Source organism: Erinaceus europaeus, chromosome 12 (genome assembly GCF_950295315.1).
Source record: "Erinaceus europaeus chromosome 12, mEriEur2.1, whole genome shotgun sequence".
Taxonomy (NCBI): domain Eukaryota; kingdom Metazoa; phylum Chordata; class Mammalia; order Eulipotyphla; family Erinaceidae; genus Erinaceus; species Erinaceus europaeus.
In genome coordinates, this window is record NC_080173.1 from 49,397,257 (window position 1) to 49,420,078 (window position 22,822).

Consider the following 22,822-nt stretch of genomic DNA (forward strand, 5'->3'; position numbering starts at 1 on the left):
AGGCCTGGGGCTGGGGCTGGGGCTGGGAGACAGGGGAGCAGAGGGCCAGGGCCAGCTGGTCTCCCACAAGCCTCTGGTCACTGAGCAGGCCAGATAAGGGGGAAAGACGGTTCATCTGCCATCTGCAAGGGTTTCCAGAAGAACCCCAGCGCCTGTACCTCCACAGTGCAAGAGGGTAGGGGTCACCCTGCATGCCATAGCACAGATCTTGGTCCCCCACCCTCCCCAAAAAGAACTCAGTACTACTGGTGAGTCAGGAAGAGGAGAGGGACCAGGCAAGAGAGAGGCAGAACCCTGGAAGCCCAGCCGGGCTTAAGAGCACAGGAAAAAGAGGCAGAGGAGGAGCACACACCACCGGGACGCTAGTGCTCAAGATGAAAGTGTGCCAACCAGAGCCCCTGAGAATTGACACGGGGCGCGAGTAGATAGCATGACAGTTATGCAAAGAGATTCTCATGCCTGAGGTTCCAAAGTCCCAGGTTCAATCCCCTGTACCACCATTAGCCTAAGCAGTGCTCTGGTAAAATAAGTAAATAAATAAGAGAGAGAGAGAGAGAGAGAGAGAGAAAGAAAGAAAGAAAAGAAAGGAAGAACAAACCTACATAGGCAGAGCTGGCCGGGCAGGGGCTCTACGTGCAGGCTAAGCAGAGACAGGTCAGAGCACAGCCTGCTGAGGGGATATCCTCTCCTGGTTGAGGGGCAGCTTCTGAACCCCCATCTCTAGGCCAGGAAACAGGCCCTGGGGAAGGTGGGGAGAGGCAGGAGGGCAGGCAGTGCCCACAGAGGCTGGGAAGGTGGCAGCCACAGGGAAATCACAGCCGGGCACATGAAGGAGAAGCTGAGCCTGCTCCCAAGCGCCACCTCCCACCAGGCTGCCATGGGGAGGTTCAAGTAGGGCCGCAGGGGGCAGGCCTCCTGGGTCCCCAGCCAAGAGCCCATCAGCAGCCAGCTCACTATGGCAACCCAGGCAGCTGGAGGATGGAGGCAGGGAGAGGAACTCGAGCAAGAGAGCCCCCTGGTTTGGGGGAGCCCCATTCCTCTCTTCCAAGGCTGCTATGCAGAAGGTCCTGCTCAGGACCCCCTCCCAGAGTGGCTGCAGGCACTCCATATCTACTTCATCAGGACAATCCTTCTGTCCCCCCAAGGGCATTCCTCAGACTCACCTTGCAGCCCTCACAGGCACTGACCCCATAGTGGTAGCCTGAGGACTTGTCCTGACAGACAAAGCAGGGCTTGTAGATACGGGGGAGAGGGGGTGGCGAGGGGGGGCTGGGCACGATCTCCTCTGAACTGCTGCTCTGGGTCTCAATAGCTAGAGAGAGAGAGAGAGAGACAAGAGGGAGAGTGGTGGTTAGACACTCAGGTCACACCCACCACCCACTCTGCCTTGGGTCCTCTCTCTCTTGGGAGTCACTGCTGTAGGGCAGGGACTCCTCCTCGTTCAAGAAGACTGGGGCTTCCTGGCCAGATGCAGGAACAAGACTACCAGGCAGGTGAGACCTCCAGAGGCCCAATGCTCATTCTCCATCCCCAGACCCACCTTCAAAACCAGAATGACCAGATTACACACTATCAGATGGGGACAAAGTGATTGCACTGGAGGCGGGGCAGCCTATTAAAGACCGCCCCCCCCACACACCCTAAGTTAGGAAGCCTGATGAGGAGGGAGGGAAGAGAACATAAGCTAGGGGTAAAGGAAACTGGGGTCAACAGGATATTCAAAGCTGGCCACTCCCCCACCCCCATGGCTTCCGCTCCCCCTTCTGCCCCCTGCCGGCAGCCACAGCCCCTCCTCCACCCAAACAATCCCCTGGCCAGGAACCCAGGGCAGGGTGCTGCAAAGAGAGTAGCAAATGTTGAGGCACAATAGCCGGGAACTCCCTGAGATAACAGGGTTGGGGGGGGACGGACCCTGAAGACAGGAAGAGGCCACTTGGGCCCCAGGAAACCCATTACTGGGGTGCCCTCCATCTGGGGGAAGCTGCACGACAAAGGGGGTCTGTTTCCATCAATGCTCGGTCTGTCTGGCCTCAATACTCTGTCCTGGTTACTGCACCCCTCCCCTCCTGCTATTCAGACCCAAGAGGGCAGGCAGCAGGGATGACCCAGCTAGTGCCACCCCCACTAACCTCCCAGCGTCCATTGTGCATCACAGTTACGGGCTAGGTGGGGGCAGTCAGTGCCCAAAGCCTGGCCAACTGAGGATGATGAACAGTGCTAGATGACTGTGAGCCAGGCAAAGCCATCATCCCTACCTGGCACCATCCAGATGCTTTTACCAACACCACCTCCCAGGGCTAAGGAGGGGTCAGGAGGCCTCCTGGGGAGGTGGAGCCCCCACCTCCTCCTACATGCTCAAATCCTGCCTAACCTCCAACTCCAGTGCCCCAAATTCTGGCATTCAAAGGGACCCCAAGCTCCCGGTCCTTATGGCTGTGAGTCACAAGGCCCCAAAGTGCAGACAGAGACAAGCAGCACTGAGACACTGGGGACCAGCAGGGTACACCCAGAGTCTACCTGCAGATACTTCAAGCACTGCCAGGCAGTAGATGGCAGGGAACCAGGTCAGCTACGTTGGCAGAACTTTGCTGGCTCTTGTGAGCCCTGGGCACCACTTCCCTGGTCAGCACCGCTACAGCCCTATGCTGATCCCTGCCCCAAGACCAGCCTACTACAGCAAAGGAATAAATGGGTGCCCAGACCCCACCACTCCAGACTCTTCACTGACACTCCCTTCCCCCAGCCCTCACTCTAACACCGGGCTGTCCTGGCATGGCTGCTCCATCACCCCACTCTGCCTGGCCAGACAGGCAAATCAGACAGGCAGGAGAGAGGCCTGAGAACAGCTGCTGGGGGGCCAGGTTTGGGGGGCCTGGGTGAGGCCAGGAGACAGAAGGGTGAGCGACAAAGGAGCCCTTTGTTGTGCTAACTTTTTCCAAGATGTAAAAGGAGTAACAATAGACAATCCAGACTAGTGGGGAAGGGGGGTGTCAAGGACAAGGGAGTAGGGGAGCCAGTGGCCAACAGCAGAGGATGAAGAAGATACTGACCTGAGCTCCACTCCTCTGATATCCCCTCCCTGCTAGCGCCTAGCCCTAGGCTCACCTCACTCAAGGCCCAGCCTTTAAAATGGACCAGACCTGGGCAGGGGGGATGGCATACTTGTTATGCAAAAGACCTTCAGGCCTGCAGTTCTGAAGTCCCAGGTTCAATCCCTGGCACCGCCATAAGCTAGAGCTATGCAGTGGCGGGGGGGGGGGGTGATAACAATGACAGTAATATTTAATTAATAAAATGGATGCAACTGAAAAGGGAGAAAGGAGAGAAGCTTTGGGGTCCAGAGTGGGGTGGAAGGAGAGGAGAGACAGAGAGGACAACGACCAGAGAGAAACTCAGTGGGGCCAAGGCCCAAGGAATATGCAGCTCAGCAAAGCCCAGAGAGGCTTTCAAGGCTGAAAAGCTGTGCATTTTTTGTTCTGTTTTTGAGATGGAGTGCTGGCCCAGATGGGGGCGATAACCTGGGCTAGGGGAGGCCTCCCTGAAGGCCTCACAACCACAGCTGATTGCCTCAGAGATCAAAACACACCCCTACCTCAGATATGTCCCCACCTGTCACCCAGGTAACAGCTCTCAGGCTTCTCTCTCTGCCCTTTGAACCCTGAACACTGGCTCAGCCCCTACCTTCCCAGGCCTCCAGAGAGTCGTCTGGGGGAGGTGTGGTCACTCTGGGACCCTAGAGGTCTGCACAGCTTTTAGCCCAGTCCCTCTGAGTGAGAGAAGGCCCCTCCCCCAAAGGCCCAGCTCCCCAACTCTCTCTTCCTGTACAAAGTCAGGCTGGAGAAGGACCACACCTTCCCAGCTCAAAGTTCCTTCCAGTGCTTTGGCAGAAGGCTGGAAGCAGCCCAGGAAGCCTGCATGCCCTCCCCCCTACGCTGGCAGAAGGCACAGTGCTCCAGATCCCCCACATCCCACAGCCCCAGAGCCGCTCACAGGCTCGCACAGGGGCTGGTTTCCTGGAGGAGATCAGCAGGAAATCAGCCGGGCCCCTGGCCAGTGGCTCCCCTCCCAAGCCAGCTGGCGCCCGCTCCTCCACAGCTTCCCAGTTAGCCCCCCTAGGGAAGGCTGGGAAAGGAGTGCTGGGCCCTAAGGTACTGGCCTCCCTCACCACAACGGGTGGGGTGGCCCTGGGTGCAGCACAGCGGAAGAGGCCCCCAGATCAGGGCCTGCTGATAAGCATCTCTCCCCTCCCCCACTCCGGGCATCCACGTGCTTCACATTCTTGGACGTCTGGGAGCAGGCGGAGGCGTGAGCAGCAGAGATTGGTGGGGGACACATGGGGAGCCACATCCTGTGTACCCCTTATCCTCTAGTGCACCCAAAACGGAGGGGGCCTGCAAGACCCAGCAGTCTCCCACTGCCAACCTGCAGTTCCCCCCAACCCCAGGTGGCAGGAGAGTGGAGGGGAGGGGGGATGTAGAGTTTCTATCAACAGAGAACCTCTGCCTCCCATAGGGTATCTTCCATGGTCTCCCCATGTACCCTAGACAGGACATATCACCACCCCTAGCCTCCAGGTCCTTCCTGAAAGCTACCCACACCCCCCCCACACACAACCCACAGAGCCACCACGCCTCCCCCCATGATATACACACCTACATGGGATCTAAGGGAGGGGGAGTCCAGGCCTCTCGCTCTACCCCACTCCAGACAGTCTACACAGAGTGTGGGGAGACAGGTCTCTACTTCCCCATGTCCAGTCTTCTCCCCAGGCCTTGCCCAAGAAGAGCTGAGCCCCCCCACCCACCCCCCCACACACACACTGACAAAGGAAGGAGGGGGGTCCTGGAGCCCAGCTTCCCCTCCCCCTTTAGAAAAAAAAACAGGCACCACAAGAAGGGAAACCCTGGCAGCCTGCCTGTTATCCCACGTGGGAGAGGACTCCCGCAGCTCTGGGAGAAGGGGGAGGAGGGTCTGAGTGTTGCACCTCTCACCTCTCCCTTTTGGCCAAAGTCAAAGGCTGCTCACGCCCCTACTCCCTCTCAACTGCTCCGAACCCAGAGGCAAAGGTCAGGGGGCAGGACAATAGGAAAGGCTAGAGGCAGGGGCTCAGGGAAAGGCAAAGGTGTCTGTGCAGTCTTTCTTCTAGGGTGCTGGGCCTGCTCCAATCTGCCAGGCCCCCAGAGATCAACTCCAGCCCTCCTCCTGGATATATAGCAGGTTAGGCAGCCGGTCTGGGAGGGCAGGAGAAGCTCCAGGGGAGACCTGAGCCCAGAGCAGGCTGAAGAAGGAAATCGAGCCCAGAAACAATAACCCCTGAGCGCCTGATCTCTCCCACCCAGGTACACTACCCAGGTGTATGGCCCAGATGCTGGCAACTGGAGTGTCCTGGTTAGAGCCTGAACCCAGATGGGGGACTACAAGGAGAGGAGGTAGACAGACTGCTAGGACATTAAGGTCCTTCGTGCCCCGTTCCCAAGGGGCAAGAGGGTAACAAAAGACATGGCTGGGCTGAAAGAGAATGAGTTCCTTTCTAAAATAACCCCAGAAGTAGAAAAAAATCAAGCCAATCCCCCCTTCAAACAACAAACTAGATTAGGACGGGGTTGCCTCCTTTCCCACCAAAACTGTGTCTCCCCTCTATTCCCAGAACAGAAGCTTCAAAGACAGCAGACCCGGTCTAGGGCAGGACAACCCCTCAGTAGACAGGTGCTTCTCCTCCACAAGATGCTGGGAAGGGCAGGCAGGGGTCTGTGAAGTAGCCCCTTCCTGCCACACCCCACCCTCAATGCCAGACACAGAATGCTCCCCTGACACCCACTCTAGTGACTCCTGAGCAGGAGCTGGGGACAGCAGCTGTCGCACAGAAGGGGGCTCTCCCCCAGGCTCTGGCAAGAGTAGGAACTGGGGAGGGGACCCCTCCTCCAGGAGCAGACAGACCCATAGACAGGGCCTGGTAGACTCCAGGCATGGGGGCATAAAGTGGGGGACAGGAACTTCCTTTGGCCCTCCAGAGTGGTGAGTCATGAGCAAACGTTTCCTAAAGGGAGGAACCCCCCCCCAAGTTCCTGGGCCCTGGTATAGCAGAAATGACACTCAGGCTCACTCAAGGGAGTCCAATTGTCTAGCAAGAGAGCTGAGAGAAAACTGAAGAGGGGGAGAGGGAAACCACTTAGACCCGCAGCACGCCCCCAGCCCACCCCACCCCCGCCAACCCCCACACCCACAGTGGGAGCGGGTGGGCTGGTACCTACAGTGGTTAGAGCCATTCCACAGTGGAGTCCGGAGCGGGGTGGAGTAGGGACCCGAGGCGGGAAGCCCCTTCTCGGGGAGCAAACAGGCCCGGTTCTGGTTATAGAAATCCACCACCAGGAACGGGTTGGGGGTGGGAGTGAGCCCCCCCACTTCCACACTCTCGTACATGGTCCGCGCGGAGACGGGAGGTCCGGGCGGGGAAGTGCCGGCACGCCGTCTCCCTCACTCCTCCGGCGGCGCCATCCGAGGAGAGCGGCGGGGGGCGCGGGCAGAGCCCCCACCCGACGGCCGCCCGCCAGCCCGCGCCCGAGCCTGCCCCGCCGCGCCAGGCCCGGGAGCCGCGGGGGAGTCGAGTGGCGGCGGGGAGCGCGGGTCCCCCGGTTGCCTCCGGGGACCCCGGCCGAAGCCCGGGAACTCGGCCGCTTCACCTCGAGGGGGCTCCCGTGTCGGGTCTCATGGTGTCCGCCGCAGAGGGCCGTGGCTCCCCAAGTCCGCCGGCCGGGGCGGGATCGCGGGGACTGGGGGGGGGGCACCCGCACTTCCTCCTCCCGCCGGGGCTCCCGGGCTTCTCCCGGAGAGGATTCCGGGTGGGGGTGGGGACTCCGCGCAGCCCCGCCCCCGCCGGGCCCCGCAACCGCTCCGAGTCCGGGGGAGCGGACCGAGCCCCCCCAGCCCGACCGCCCCCGGCCCCGCCCCGGCCCCGCCCCGGCCCGTGCAGACACCGCCCCGGGCTTAACCCTTTGCGGGCTGGTATGACAGCCACGGGCTGCAGGCAGGGAAACTGAGATGCGAGAGGAGGTGGCTGGCAGGCGAGTGGGGGGAGCCGGAGAAGGGGAGGGGAGAAGAGGGGAAAGGGCTCCGAAGGAAGAGATGCGCGGAGCGCTAGCCCAGGCTGGGTACCCGGAGAAGAGGGCGCTACGAGCCGCAGGCCAGGATGGAAGACGGCAAGGAGGTGCTCCCCATTCCAGTTCCGGCTCGCAGCCTCCTTGGTGCTCCGGTCAATCCCGGCCCCCAGACGCCCGGGCTGGGGAGCAGGGGGTGGTCCCAGTGTCCTCCCCTAACGCACACCCCCACCCAGCCCCGGCCTCATTTGCCTAATGAAATGCAGCTGAACTCCCGCTGAACTCGCCAGGCTGCGCCTCACCTCCGGGTGACCCACCCACCGCTGCCCGTGACATCACCCGCTCGCCAGCCCGCCCGCGGGGCTCGCCCACCGGCCCCCTGGCCCCCGGCCCGGCCGGGTGGGGCCAGCGCCCACCCCGACACCCAGCCTCCCCAGACGCTGGGCATGGCTGCAGAGGGCGGTGCCAGTGCGCAAGGGCGAGCAGAGCAGCGGGCCGGGCGTCCCGGGTGAGACATTGTGCAGCTCGACACTGTGTCGGAATGAGACAGCCGGCTGGTGTCATTGTGTGTGACATCATGTGTGACTCCTGCTCGCCGGAACCCGACGCGGCAGCGCGCCTACTTTGGCACCTAAGCGCAGAGGGGGCCCCTCCTCGCTCTGCACGCTTCCGGTGAGCCGGGCCCCGCCCAGGGTGTCTCCCACCCGCGCCACCAGCACGGGGTCCCCCACAGCACAGTCCAGCCCAGCAGAGATAAGAGGAGGGGCCGGTGCCTTTCAGCTGACCACTTCCTCCAGGGATGCCTGAGATGACTTCATGGGAAAGAAGGCTCAGATGGGCTGGCACTCAGAAGGATGGGGAAGGTAACCTCCTACTCCTTCTGACCCAGCGGTGGAGCTACCGATGCCTTTTAAAAGGAATGGGAATTTACAGTCTCTGGGATGACCTGTGGAAGCTAAGTTTTTCTTTTATGTTTTGCCATTTGCTCTTCACAGTAACTCTAATAGCACTTGGGTATTATTCTTATCTCACATATAAATAAGTCTCTCCGCAGGGCTAAGTGAGTTGTTCAGGAGCACGCGACACATAAAAGATAGAACAAGCATTTGAACTTTCTGCATCAAAGCCCTGTTCCCACGTATCAAGTCAATTGGAGAAAGACTACTTTCTGAACACTTCTCTATGTGGACAGGCTAGCAAGCCTGCCCCTGCAGACCTCAGGGAGCAAAATCCATTAAGCAAACAATTGCACACATATATTTAATTGCAGGTGGAGATAAGTGGCATTACAACACGAGTATAGTATACTCTGAAGGAGAATTAATGTAGGTACCTAATTTTGATTGAAAAGTCAAGGAAGAAAGACCTCAGAGCAGAGGCTTTAAGAGAAGTTGCCCCAGCTCCCCACCTGCAGGGGAGTCACTTCACAAGTGGTGAAGCAGCTCTGCAGGTGTCTATCTTTCTCTCCCCCTCTCTGTGTTCCCCTCCTCTCTCCATTTCTCTCTGTCCTATCCAACAACGTTGACATCAATAATAACTACAACAATAAAATAACAAGGGCAACAAAAGGGAATAAATAAATAAATAAGAGAGAAGTCAGACAGAATAGGAAGGAGTAGAGTCCCAGTAAAACTGCCTGTGCAAAGATTCTGGGGATTCAAAAATTGGTGAATGAGTCCCTTCAAGGAACTGACAGGACTGAAGTGGATGTGGGTGGATAATAAAATTCAAGAGGCAGAGAGGCTCAAGACCAGGATGGTGGACTGAATCCAGATCAGGTGGGCTTACTGCCTCTGTAAGACCATAACATTTTATTCTCAATGCCAAGAGAAGCCACAGAAAGTTTCCAAGCAGAGAAGTAAATTCTGACTTACAGTGTTCACAGAAAGTATGCAAAGAATGAACTGTGGGAAGGCAAGGAGACCAGTTAGAACCGGAGCTTTGGGCTAGTTGAGATAGCATAATTGTTGCACAAAAAGCTTTTAATGCCTGAAGCATCCAAGGTCCCAAGTTCAATCTCCATCAACACCATAAGCCAGAGCTGAGCAGTGCTCTGGAAAAGAAAATAAATAAATAAATAAATAATACCTTAGCGTTTGGGGCCTGCAAGTGCTGACAGAGAGAAATGTGGAGGTGGCAGAGATAGCATAATGGTTATGCTTCATGCCTGAGGCTTCGAAGTCCCAGGTTCAATCCCCCACACTACCATAAACCAGAGCTGAGCAGTTCTCTGGTAAGAAAAAGAGAAAGGAGGTAGGACAGTAGTGCAGTAGGTTAAGCACACACAGCGCAAAGTGCAAGGATCAGCTTAAAGATCCCAGTTTGAGTTCCCAGCTCCCCACTTTCAGAGAGGTCGCTTCACGAGAAGTGAAGCAGGTGTGCATGTGTGTGTCTCTCTCTCCCCTTCTCTGTCTTCCCCTCCTCTCTGGATTCCTCTCTATCCTATCCAACCACAATGACAGCAATGACAACAATAACAACAAAAGCAATAAACAACAAGGGCAACAAAAGGGGGAAAAAATAGCATCCAGGAGCAGTTGATTCATAGTGCAGGCACCGAGCCTCAGCGATAACCCTGGAGGCAAAGAGAGAAGGAAGGAAAGAAAGAAAGAAAGAAAGAAAGAAAGAAAGAAAGAAAGAAAGAGGAAAGAAAGAGAGAAAGAAAGAAAAAGAAAAAGAGAGAAAGGAGAAAGGTGGGCAGGAGTAGATAGCATAATGGTTATGCAAAGAAGACTCTCATGCCTGAGGCTCCAAGCAGGGGATCCCAGGTTCAATCCCCTGCACCACCATAAACCAGAGCTGAGCAGTGCTCTTGGGCAAAAAAAAAAAAAAGCAGAGGTGAGGAGGTGGTGGACTGGAGATATTCTGAAGGCAGAATCAATGGGGGTAGGGTGGGAAAGGAGGTAGTAAAAGGCTGTGTGAAGCTTGTGCAACTGCCAAGTTCCAGAGAATGTAAAGCAGAGAAGTTCTGGTGGTATGGTGACAGGTTGGGGGGGGGGGGTCTGAAGTCAGATGTTACCTTAAGTAAGGCATGGGCTGCAAGTGGAATGCAGGGATACGCACACACTCACCCAAGCCCTGGCAGTAGATGAGATTATCAGGGAAGAGGACAGATTGCTCCTACAACCCTCCTCCCAAATGACAGCACCAGGCTCCACTCACAGCTGCAAGACACTAAAGGATCTGAGACTATCCTTGCCATCAGAGACCTAGTGACAGAGTGTGGGGCTAACCAACATTACAGCTCATAGCAGGAGCAAGGTGGGGAGAACTCACTGGACAGCAGAGCCATGAGTACTGTCAACTGAAGAACAACAACAGCCTTCAGTCATTGACAGGAGAGAGAGAGAGAGTGGTGAGGAATGGGGGAGCATCTGTGGAAGTTTCTGAGAGAAAGCAGGATTCAGAATGTTCCCCTGCAGGATGGATAGGATGTCCGCAGTGGAAGGAGAGGAGCTGGATGAGACGCCTGTTCTGGGCAATAGCAAGGTCGTGGAACAGGTCAGAGCAGAACACAGTGTTCTGGGGGGAAAGGGAGGCTCCGGCCAGGCTGGGGGAAGAAGGATTCAGGTGGCCACTTATCTGGAGCCCTGTCCACCCTCCTCCTCTATAATGGATGTGGATCCTTCTCTATGTCCCCTAACCCCAGCTCCTCCAGGTTTGTGTGCTGGCCCCTGATAGTGCTACCCCCCCCCAATCTAGAGGGAATCACAAACAGGAACTCATGAGACCCAGAGCCAGAGGGACACTGAGTCCTAGTACAGAGTGGCCATCCCTCAAGACAATGCCCAGCTCCACCCTACCTCCCCAGCACTGTTCTAGAAGGGTACTTGAGCTTCCTCAGGCCCTTGGCAGCCAGCAGGCAGGTCACTGTGGCCTCAGCAAATCACCCAGCCAGGGATGAGTTAAAAGTCTTGCTTTCAACAGGAGGAAACACACTCTGAAAGACTTGGTGGCCAGCCCAAGGCCACACACAAGAGCTGTCCTTTGGGCAGGCGGGGTGGGGGGAAGTGGTGGATAGCATAATGGTTATGAAAACAGACTGTCATGCTGAGGCTCCGAAAGTCCCAGGTTCAATCCCCCACCACCATAAGCCAGAACTTTTTTTCTCTGTGTATTTGTCTTGTTAAAATTAAAAAAAAAAAAAAAAAAAAAAGGAGCTGTCCTTTAAGTTGGCACACCTGGTTAGGTGCACATGTTACACTAAAGATCAGGGTTCAAGCCCCGCCTCCTTGTGAAGGGAAAGTGTCATAAGCAGTAAAGCAGTACTGTGGGTGTGTCTTGGACTCTATCTCTATTCCTCTATCCCCTTCCCTCTCAACTTCTTTTTCTTTTTTTTTTTTTTTTTTAAGATTTTATTTATTTATTAATGAGAAACACAGGAGGAAAGAGAAGCCAGACATCACTCTGGTACATGTGCTGCCGGGGATTGAACTCAGGACCTCATGCTTGAGAGTCCAATGTTTTATCCACTGCACCATCTCCCAGACCACCCCTCTGAATTTCTGTCTGTCCTACCAGATAAATAAAAACAAATAAAATAAACACATTTAGAAAAATAGAAAAACATTTTTAAAAAAATGCTGACATCCACTGTGACTGGGAAGGTATGGCAGACTGTATAATGTGTCACTCAGATATCTGAGCTTGATCTCTGGCATCATACACATCAGAGAAATAAATTTTTTCAAAAAAGTAAAAAGGCTTCTGCCCACTTGGAGGCTAAAGGCTAAGAGGATTGGTCAGAAGTCAAAATGGAGGAGAGGGCTCTCTTTCTTTTTTTTTTAATTTTTCTTTTTTTTACTTCATAAGCTATATAGGTTTATCCATTTTTTTAAATTTCCTTTTTGTTGTCCTTGTTATTTCCATTGTTGTAGTCATTATTGTTGTTACTGATGTTGTTGGATAGGACAGAGAGAAATAGAGAGAGGAGGGGAAGACAGAGAGGGGAGAGAGAAAGACAGACACCTGCAGACCTGCTTCACCGCCTGTGAAGTGACTCCCCTGCAGGTGGGGAGCCTGGGGCTCGAACTGGGATCCTTAAGCCGGTACTTGCGCGTGCGTTTAACCCGCTGCACTATCGCCCGACCCCCGAGGGCCTCTATTTCTGATCTAACCAAGGTTGAGGACCCCCAGTAGACCCCAGAAGACTCACTTTTACTATCAATGCCCCTTCTCTGTGGGTGGAGTAGGAGGGGTTTGGAGGAGGAAGGTGGCAGGCGTGGGCACAGCCCCAAAGTGATTCAGAGAAGGGAGACACTTCCTCTTTCCACAGATATTATACCCCAAAGGGCAGTGAGGACTTACCCTGGCACCTCCCTGTGAGCACACACCTCCTGGCACAGGAGGTCACAATGTCTCAGGGTCTAGCCAGCCAGCCCCAAGTCACTCCCCCTCAGTCCATGCGGGGATTCCCGCCCTGAGGAGGCTTGTATATTATCAGTGCAGGGGGTACCACCTGAAAAGTAAAGTAAAGCAACCTTCCTCAAAATCTCCACCCAACAGTCTTTTGGCTGGCTCTGTATTCTGGACCCCAAATGTAAAGACACAATGGCAGCACCCTCACATACACTGTCCCTCCGACTGCCCAGGGAAAGAGAGGGCCTATAAGAGGAAGGACACACAGACAGCAAAGGGAGGGAAAGGCAGAGAGAGGAAGAGGAGAAAAGCACCCCTTCCTGGTCTCCCTCACATTTGGGAGGGAGGGCAGCCACACCCGTTTCTGAGCACACAGCAAATCTGTGGCTAGAAAGTAAAAGATAGCAGCCACCCTGTGGGGTCTCCCTTCCCTAGCTCCTCCACTCATTGCTCCAACCGGGCTGCCCCCACCCCACATATGGAAACAAAGTAAGAACTGTGGCTTTCACACAGTGTTCCTCCAGGGCTGCCTGGAAAAGGGGGGGAGCGGTGTCCCAGGGCTGCAGACTCCCCAGGAGGGCGGGTGCAGCAGGGCTGTGTGGGGGCTGGGGTGGGTGTGAACAGATTGTATCAGCAGCTTCCAACTAGAGCCAGGCCTCCTAGAGCTCTCCCTCCAGCCTCCAGGAGCCAAACCGCAAAGGGGTGTTGGGGGCAGGGAGGGGGCTCAGTTTAGGGGGCCCCCTACTGGGGGAAGGCAAAAGGCCCCAAAACTAAAAGCTCCACCCACCCCCCCATAAATAAAAAAACTTAAGCTGAACCCTGGGACAGAGCCCAAGGCTCCTCATATTCTGGAACGCCCCTGAAGGCCTCACCCCAGCAGGAAAATACACCCTCCCCCCCACCTCCGGTTTTGCAGTCACTTAACCTCTGCCAGCTATCCCCTCCTAGGTGACAAGTGATAATGCCCCTCTCCCAGGATGGTCAGGGTTAAGATACGATCATCTCAGGCAGAGGAAGATAGCAAAATGACTCCTGGCTGAGGCTCTGAGGCCCGAGGTTCAATCTTCAGCACCACTATAAACCAGAGCTGAGCAGTACTCTAGTTTTTTGCTTTTTTTTTAATTAATTTATTCCTTTTTGTTGCCCTTGTTGTTTTATTATTGTAATTATTAGTGTTGTTGTTATCGATGTCGTTGTTGGATAGGAGAAAGAGAAATAGAGAGAGGAGGGGAAGACAGAGAGGAGGAGAGAAAGATAGACACCTGCAGACCTGCTTCACCGCCTGTGAAGTGACTCCCCTGCAGGTGGAGAGCTGGGGGCTCAAACTGGGATCCTTATGCCGGTCCTTACGCTTTGCTCCACCTGCGCTTAACCTGCTGCGCTACTGCCCGACTCCCGCTTTTTGTTTTTTTACCAGAGCACTGCTCAGCTCTGGTTTGTGGTGCTATGGGGGATTGAACCTAGGACTTTGGAGCCTCAGACACGACAGTCTCTTTGTATAACCATATACTATCTAGCCCCACCCATACTCTGGTCTTTCCCTGTCTATATATAATAAGCAAGTATAGGAACAACTGTACAGCAAATCACTAAACCCCCCTCCACTAAAGTAGAAAAATTAAAACAAATTAAATATTTTTTAAAGCAATGTACAGGGGCCAGGCACATCTGGTAGAACACACGTTACAAGGACCTTGGTTCAAGACCCTGGTCCTCACCAGCAGAGTGGAAGCCTCATGAATGGTGAAGCAGTGCTGCAGGTGTCTCTTTTTCTCTATCTTCTCCCCTTCCCTTTCAGTTTCTGTCTCTGTCCAAAAAAAAAAAAAAAAAGTGCATACATTACAATGCATAAGAACCTGGGTTCAAGCTCCTGGTCTCCACCTGCAGAGAGAAAGTTTCACAAGTGGTGGAGCAGGGCTGCAGGTGTCTCTCTGTCTCTCTCCTTCTATCTCCCCCTCCCCTCTCAATTTCTCTCTGTCTCTATCCAATAATAAAAGATTATTTTTAATATTTATTTATTCCCTTTTGTTGCCCTTGTTTTTTATTGCTGTTGTAGTTATTGTTGCTGTTATTGCTGTCATCATTGTTGGATAGGACAGAGAAATGGAGAGAGGAGGGGAACACAGAGAGGGGGAGAGAAAGATAGGCACCTGCAAACCTGCTTCACCGCTTGTGAAGTGACTCCCCTACAGATGGGGAGCCGGGAGTTCGAACCAGGATCCTCCCAAAAAGATTTTTTAAAGGAAGAAAAAAAGTAAATCTTAAAAAAAAAAAATAAGTAAAATTAAAAAAATTAAGTTTGGGCAGGGGGTAGAGAGCATAATGATTATGCAAAGAGACTCTCATGCATGAGGTTCCAAGGTCCCAGGTTCAATCCCCCACACCACCATAAGCGAAAGCTGAACAATGCTCTGGTCACTTTCACTCTGTATCTCTTTCATTAAAAATAAAATAAAATAAAATATGTTAAAAGTAATTAGGGGGATCCAGTGGTAGTGCAGCGGGTTAAGCTCATGTGGCGCAAAGTGCAAGGATCGGCACAAGGATCCTGGTTTGACCTCCTGGCTCCCCACCTGCAGGGGAGTCGCTTCACAGGCGGTGAAGCAGGTCTGCAGGTGTCTCTCTTTCTCTCCCCCTCTCTGTGTTCCCCTCCTTTCTCCATTTCTCTCTGTCCTATCCAATGACAATATCAATAACAATAATAAGTACAATAATAAAACAAAGGTAACAAAAGGGAAAATAAATAAAATAAATAATAATAAAGTTTAAACAAAATGAATCCTTCAAAGGCAGAGTCCCGGGCGCGCAGTAGCTATACTACAGGTCTGCGAGCATACCGTTCTCTCCAGCTGCCACCGAGGGTGGGAGTGGGGGTGGGGGAGTTCCTGTTGCCACAACCAGGGGCTGGCAATGTAACATTCAGGTGTCCTCCTGTGTGATGGCAAGGAAATAGGCTCAGAGAGGCTATCACACCAAGTGCAAAGTACCAAAGAACTCAAATGAAGCTACTGCTCTACAATGAGACACTCCCCAAGGAATTCCCAAGGTAAACAACAACAAGGAGGCAGGTCAGTGTCCCCTTGTGCCAAGATCAGAGATAAGAAAAGAAACCTCCCCACCCTGAATACACAGCACAATCCATAGACCCCTCCTCCCTAAGCACTCTCTGGCCTGTGTCCCCAGCCTTCCTAATCAGTGCATGCACAAACACACACACACACACACACACACACACCAACAACACACACCCTTCTGGCAGGTTTTATTCTGAGAGAGCACTCAACTCTGATCCTCTCATACAATCCATTAACCCCCCCCCTTAATACACACCCAACCTTGACCCCACACACACAACATGCAGCCCTGACCCCTCCACAAATATACACAACCCTCACCCTCCCCACAGTGCACACAGAATCCCAACCCTCTGAGGTAAACAGCAGTTCTCTCTAAATCCCTAGGACTGGGTTAGGGAGTGGTTCCTGGACCATTTCTAGGGTCCCGCCCTCTGGCCTCCTGACAGAATGTAAATGCAGCAGGATTAATACCCAACTCTCCCTGTGGTGACCCACTGAGTATTTTTTTTTTATCTTTATTTATCTGCTGGATAGAGACAGTCAGAAATCGAGAGGGAAGGGGGTGATAGAGAGGGAGAGAGAAAGAGAGACACCTGCAGCACTGCTTCACCACTTGTGAAGCTTTCCCCCTGCAGGTGGGGTCTGGGGGGCTCGAACCTAGGTCCTTGCACACCCTAACATGTGCACTCAACCAGGTGCACCACCACCTGGCCCCTCACTGAGTATTTCTTTCATTCCACAGGCCACCGGGTCTCTTGGGGAGAGGAGTAGATGGGAGAGGGGGACTGGCTGAACACCTGTGTTGGTGGGAAGTGGGAGAGGATAATCTTGTTCACAAGGTTTCCTATAAAAGGCAGCTGAGAATAACAACAATAAAACAACATACTGTTGAATGTAAAACATTAATTCCCCAATAAAGAAATAAATTAAAAATAAAAAATAAAAAACAATAAAACAATAAAGGCAACAAAAGGGAAGAAATAAATAAATATTTTTTTAAAAAGGCAGGGAGAGCTATTAGAGAGTGAAGCCACCCCCCCCTGAAAATTTACAATTATGTGTGTCACTATTACACCACTAATAAAAATTAAAAAGAAATTTTTAAAAGGGGGAGAGGTGGGCTAAGGAGATAGCATAATGGTTATGCAAAAAGCCTTTCATGCCTGAAGCTCCATAGGTCCCAGATTCAATCCTCAGCACCACCATAAGCCAGAGTTGAGCAGTGCTCTGATATAAAAACAAACTAAATAGTGGTCCAGGAGGTGACACAGTGGATAAACTATTGGATTCTCAATCATGAGGTCCTGAATTCAATCCCCAGCAGCACATGTACCAGAGTGATGTCTGATTCTTTCTCTCTCTGCTTATCTTTCTCATGAATAATTAAGTTCTTAAAATAATAAATAACAGAGGGTCAGGCGGTGTCGTAGCGGGTTAAGGACTGACATAAGGATCCCGGCTCGAGACCCTGGCTCCCCACCTGCAGGGAAGTCTCTTCACAGGTGGTGAAGCAGGTCTGCAGGTGTCTTTCTTTCCCCCTCTCTGTCTTCCCCTCCTCTCTCCATTTCTCTCTGTCCTATCTAACAACGACGACATCAACAACAACAACTACAATAACAAAAACAACAAGGGCAACAAAAAGGAAATAAATATTTTAAAAAATCTTTTTTAAAAAGGAAGATTATATGTATGTGTGTATATCTGTGTATGAATAGCAAGGGAGGAGATAGTATGTCACTTCTTTTTTTAAATATTTATTTATTTATTTTCCCTTTTGTTCTTCTCTGGGACTAGAATGGTAACAGTGAATTTGAGGGATCCTGATAGCCCTCTTCCTGCAGGACTTGGGGGACTAATGACCTCTGCTCTACAGCTGTGGGTAGCCAAGCATGACATCACAGTTCAAATAGAAATGGTGCAGTCTTGCCACCTGTGCTCTCGCTACCCGGAGGTCAGACAGTGCCCGGGGAGAGTGGTACTGCTGATGGCCCCCACTGCTGCCAGGAGCAGTGATATGCTCTGCTTCTCTCCCCTCTGCCTTTTTAAAGAATTTATTTATTGGGTGGAGGGAGATAGCATAATGGTTATGCAAAGAAACTTTAATGCCTGAGGCTCTAAAGTCCCAGGTTCAATCCCCTGCACCACCATAAGCCCATAAGCCAGAGCTGAATAATGCTCTCTGGTAAATAAGTTAAAACAAATAAAGTTTATTTATTTATTCATGAGAAAGATATGAGAAAGAGAGGGAGAGGGAGAGGGAGAGGGAGAGGGAGAGGGAGAGGGAGAGGGAGAGGGAGAGGGAGAGGGAGAGGACGAACCAGATATACTCTGGTACATGTGCTGCCAAGGACTGAACTTGGGATCTTATGGTTGAGAATCCAGTGCTTTCTCCAAATACTCAGCCACCTCCCGGACCACCCCTCTGCCTTTTTGTTTACTTATTACTACTATTTTTTTAAAATATTTTATTTATTTTTACTTTTGTTGTCCTTGACAAGTGCAATACTCAGCTCGGACTTATGGTAGTGCTGAGGCTTGAATTTGGGACTTGGTGCCTCAGGCATGAAAACTTTTTGCATAACCATTATACTATCTCCTTCTGGGAGTTGGGCAAGTAGTGCAGTGGGTCAGGTGAAGCACAAGAACCGGCATAAGGATCCCGGTTCGAGTCCCTGGCTCCCCACCTGCAGGGGAGTCGCTTCACAAGTGGTGAAGCAGGTCTGCAGGTGTCTATCTTTCTCTCCCCCTCTGTCTTCCCCTCCTGTCTCATTTCTCTCTGTCCTATCTAACAAAAGATGACATCAATAACAACAATAATAACTACAACAACAATAAAAAACAAGGGGAACAAAAGAGAAAATAAATAAACATTAAAATTTTTTTTTAAGTGAGTTGGCGGTAGCGCAGCAGGTTAAGCACACATGGTACAAAGTGCAAGGACTGTCATAAAAATCCTGGTTGGAGCCCCCAGCTCCCCACCTGCTGGGGAGTCGCTTCACAGGCGATGAAGCAGGTCTGCAGGTGTCTCTCTTTCTCTCCCCCTCTCTATCTTCCCCTCCTCTCTCCATTTCTCTCTGTCCTATCCAACAACGACATCAACAATAATGATAACTACGACAACAGTAGAAAACAAGGGCAACAAAAAAAAAAGAAGAAGAAGAAGAAGAAGGTGCTATGGGACTGAAGGAAGCTCCAGTACTACAGTATCTCTCCTTCTCTATCTGTATCTGTCTGAATGAGGAAGCAACCTAAGAGCTATGAAATATCAGGCACATAAGGCACTGCCTCTGCAAATAGAGAGAGAGAGAGAGTAAAGCTGAGGGTCTGGGTAGGAAGAGAGGTGGTTGTTGTTGTTTATAAGGCAGGGGGAGGGGTGTGGAAACCCACAGGCTGGTAGAGGGAGGGGGCAGGAAGGGAGCATTGCCTAACATGGGTGGGGAGCACCAGAGAAAGCTCCACTTGCCCGAAAAGAGGGCACCCCACCCTTAGGGGAAAAGGTTAACAGGGTGGGAAGTGGGGGACCCGGAAACCCTCCCCAGCCACCTCTAAGAAAGAGGAAGAAACTTGCAACATCTAAGCACTTATGGCCAGCCCAGCACAAGGGGGCCAAAGACAAGGACCAGGCCAGGCCCCAAGCCCTGCAGCCCTCGATGAGCAGTGCCTGGGGTTCCCATCGCCTAGAAACTTCTATAGTTCTCTACCTGCACCAGGTTATGGGATCCTAAAAATTCACCCAGGGGCAAGGGAGATAGCATAATAGTTATGGGGAAAAAAAGGCTCATGCCTGAGGCTCTAAAGTATCAGGTTCAATCCCCAGCATACATAATGCAGAGTTGAGCAGTGGCTCTGGTAGAAAAAAGAAAAAAAGAAAAGAAAAATGTCACCCAAACAAGAAGCAGACACTCTCACTATATGAACCTAGAATCCAAATCTCAATCCCAGGTGACTTCACACAGACTCTGCCAAGCACAGGCACCCAGTCCCAGTCCCCAGTCACCTTGAACTCCAGAAACCAGCCTATCATCTGGCACAACCTAGAAGTTCAGTCTAGTCCAAGATCCCAGACCACTACACCACCCAGTTCACACACTCCTATGTGAGGTCAGAGAAATGGAAGAAACAAAATGGAGAGAGAGGTGGCAGCAGTAGAAATTGAGGCAGGGGGGAGTTGGGCATAGTACAGTGGGTTAAGCACAGGTGGCGCACAGCGCAAGGACCGGCGGTGTAAGGATCTCCGTTGAGCCCCCGGCTCCCCACCTGCAGGGGAGTCGCTTCACAGGCGGTGAAGCAGGTCTGCAGGTGTCTGTCTTTCTCTCCCCCCTCTGGCTTCCCCTCCTCGCCATTTCTCTCTGTCCTATCCAACAACAATTACATCAATAACAACAATAATAACTAAACAATAAAACAACAATGGCAACAAAAAGGGAATAAATAAATATTTTAAAAAAGAAAAATAAATAAAAAAAAATAGGGAGTCGGGCATAGCTCAGTGGGTTAAGCGCAGGTGGCGCAAAGCACAAAGATCAGCATAAGGATCCCGGTTCAAGCCCCCGGCTCCCCACCTGCAGGGGAGTCGCTTCACAGGTGGTGAAGCAGGTCTGCAGGTGTCTTTCTCTGCCCCTCTCTGTCTTCCCCTCCTCTCTCCATTTCTCTCTGTCCTATCCAACAACAATGACAGCAATAACAACAACAACAACGATAAACAACAAGGGCAACAAAAGGGAAAAATAATTAATAATTAATTTTAAAAAAAGAAAAAAATAGAAATTGAGGCAGGAAAGAATCTTCCTGCCCCGTCCCAGGCCATCAAGGGTGGGGCCTAAAAGAACACTGCCTTAGAGCCCCTGCCTGCGAGGGGGCTGTGGTGGAGTCAGAGGAGGTGATCCAGGAAATGGTGGTGACTGTGGGCAGACGGCCAGTGTGGGCAGTGGGGCACCCAGCCAGGGCCTGCCCCGGGGACAAAGAGACTCCCTGGCTCCAGGGAGAGTGTGTTGCCCCCACACTGAGAAGGGGGCACTGACCCAGCCTGGCCGGGTGCATGGGGCAGTGGTGCCAGGCAGCTTGCCAGAGGCTGCAGGAGGGGCGGTAGGTGCCCAGGGCAGGGTGTTCAGTTCCTGCCCACCAGGAGAGGTGGGACATGTTTCCCAGGTCAGCATCTGACCAGCCAGCCTACAGTCTGTGGCCCGGTCTGCTGCTTCCACCCCAGGCCAGGCCCCGCTCCCTCCTCCTCCCAACTCTGGCTGGGAGCCCAGCTGGGCCCTGGGGGCCAGAGTTACTGTAAGCGGCCTGGCAGGCCTGCAGCATGGACTCTGCCAGCTGGCCACAGCCACCGCCACCTCCCACTACCTGACTCCGGCCAGCCGAGGGATGGTAAGGGGACCCCCACCCAGCCAACAGGAGACCCCAGCAGCAGAGGGCGGAGGCAGAGAAGAAACACAGGCTCTGCAAGAGCATCAGTCCACAGAGAGCAGCCACATACACACTCCCTCACCCCCTCAACCGGGTGTCCGAGGACCCCTCCCTTTCACCCTCCCCACAAAGGGAAGCACATCCCTGCAGGGCTGGGGTGGAGCCGGCACGGGGAGTGCAGGGTGGGGTGAAAGGGGAATGGTATCCAGCTGGCCAGCCCATGTCCATTCCCTGGAGCCCTCAGAAGTACAAGATGGGATGGGGTGCAGGTGGGGTGCCACTCTCCTGAGAGCAGTGTTTCCGCCAAATGTAGAGAGCTTTGTTTGCCCGCCTCTGGCCTCCATGTCCAGTCCTTGGAGCTATTTATAAGGTCCTTCAGCATATGGCGTAGGAGCAGCCACCATGGAGCAGCGCTGTTTCACCTCGCACTCTGCCACCAGGCCCATATCAAGCACAGCCACCAAGCAATGGGCCTACATGCCCTGGCCCTCCCCTCACTAAAGCCAGAGGAATGCCTGGTCTGGAGGAAAACACTGCTGCAGCAGAACAGACAGGCCAGCCCCCACAGCCCCCTCCAACCACACCTTCCGGAACCCCACTTACTGGCTGGGGAGGGCGTGCTGTAGCCACTGACTGGAAGCTGGTGCTGGAGAGAAGTCAAAGCACCTGGCGGAGACAGTCCACCCAGCATAGGGGGGAAGAAGAAGGCGTAGGGGGGCACTGGGTACCCACTGAGGTGCCCTCCCCCAGCCGTCGGGCAGGAACTGCTGTTGCTTGCCATGCCAGGTAGCCACAGTCAGCAGAGTAGGCAGGCTATCTTGGAGGGGGGGACTCCTGCCGGCTTCAGGCCGCCCCTTCTCCGGGCATGGGGCCTGGGCCCAGAGGGGGTTTGGGTGTTGACCCAACCCCCCCTTCTGTCCTGGAGCTGCTTCCCAAAGCCAGAAGGCTAATCTCAGAACCCTGGAGCCCCCCACACTAGTGGGGGGGGGCAGGTAAATTGGGGGTTTCCCCCAAACCGGTGGTTTGGTCAAGTAGTTCTGTGAGCTGGCAGCTTCCCCGGAGAGGTCCAGAGCTGGCCTTCAGGATGCGGAGAAGGATGCCTCTCCCAGCTGGGTCCCAGCTAGGCGGCTGGGGGGGTCATGTCCTGTGATGCTGCAGAAAAAGGAAAGACAGGTGAGTGGGCACTGAGCAGCGGGCACACAGGCATTCCCCGTGGCGCTCCCCAACCTGGGCAGCCGGAGATTCTCCTGTGGCACCCGGTGGAGCAGACAGCTGGCAGCCTGCCTGGTTGGCAGAGACAGCCTGGGAGCAGGGCCTACACACTGCTGGGGGTAGCAGATCAGCATAACCAGGCTGAGCAGACGCAGACGAGGACAGAGCCTGGAGCACAAGTCCTAAGGCAGAGGGTCCCTGGGGCCACCTCGCAGGATCCCTATAGTGGAGGCTGCAGCCGGACCTCCCACCCTGATGTGGGTTACCTGAGGTCAACACGCACAGAACTGGCACTGGAGGGAGGAGCAAGGGGGAGGAAAAGACGCTTCCCTAAAGCACTGGCACTTCTCAGAAAAATGACTCCTAAGCCAGGAGCCCCTCTTACACTACTTCCCCCCCAATCGAAGTCCCAGCACCCCAGATGGGCTGGTCCCATAGGCTCAAGGAGGAGGCCCATTTATATACATACAAATGGAACCCAGAATAGGTATCATTGTGCTCCCAGTAAGGCAAAGACTGTCCCCCTCCCCCAGAGAAGCCCTCTCCACCTCCATGAAGTTTCGAGGGCTGAGTGACCCCAGAGTCACAGGTCCCTAGAATGGGGTGGGAGGTTGGCAGCAGAGGCAGTACCAAATGCCCCCACCCCACACTGTTCCACAGAGCTGGAACAGC

The 22,822-nt window shown here is 53.4% G+C and overlaps 1 protein-coding gene across 6 annotated transcripts in view; it reads right to left on the reverse strand.

Moving 5' to 3' along the window:
- RARA (retinoic acid receptor alpha) overlaps positions 1–22,822 on the reverse strand; it is a 64,594-nt gene that overhangs the window by 8,637 nt on the left and 33,135 nt on the right. For 3 of the 6 annotated variants that reach the window (XM_007531033.2, XM_060203550.1, XM_007531034.3), the window contains exons 2-3: positions 21,542–22,090; positions 1,164–1,312 (exon numbers count right to left, since the gene is read on the reverse strand). In XM_007531033.2, the coding sequence (XP_007531095.1) occupies positions 1,164–1,312; positions 21,542–21,719 (327 nt within the window). In that variant the 5' untranslated portion in view covers positions 21,720–22,090. Of the gene's footprint in view, positions 1–1,163; positions 1,313–6,251; positions 6,926–21,541; positions 22,091–22,822 lie in introns of those variants that run through there. The other 3 variants (XM_007531035.2, XM_016191685.2, XM_007531037.3) reach the window with 3 other exon arrangements.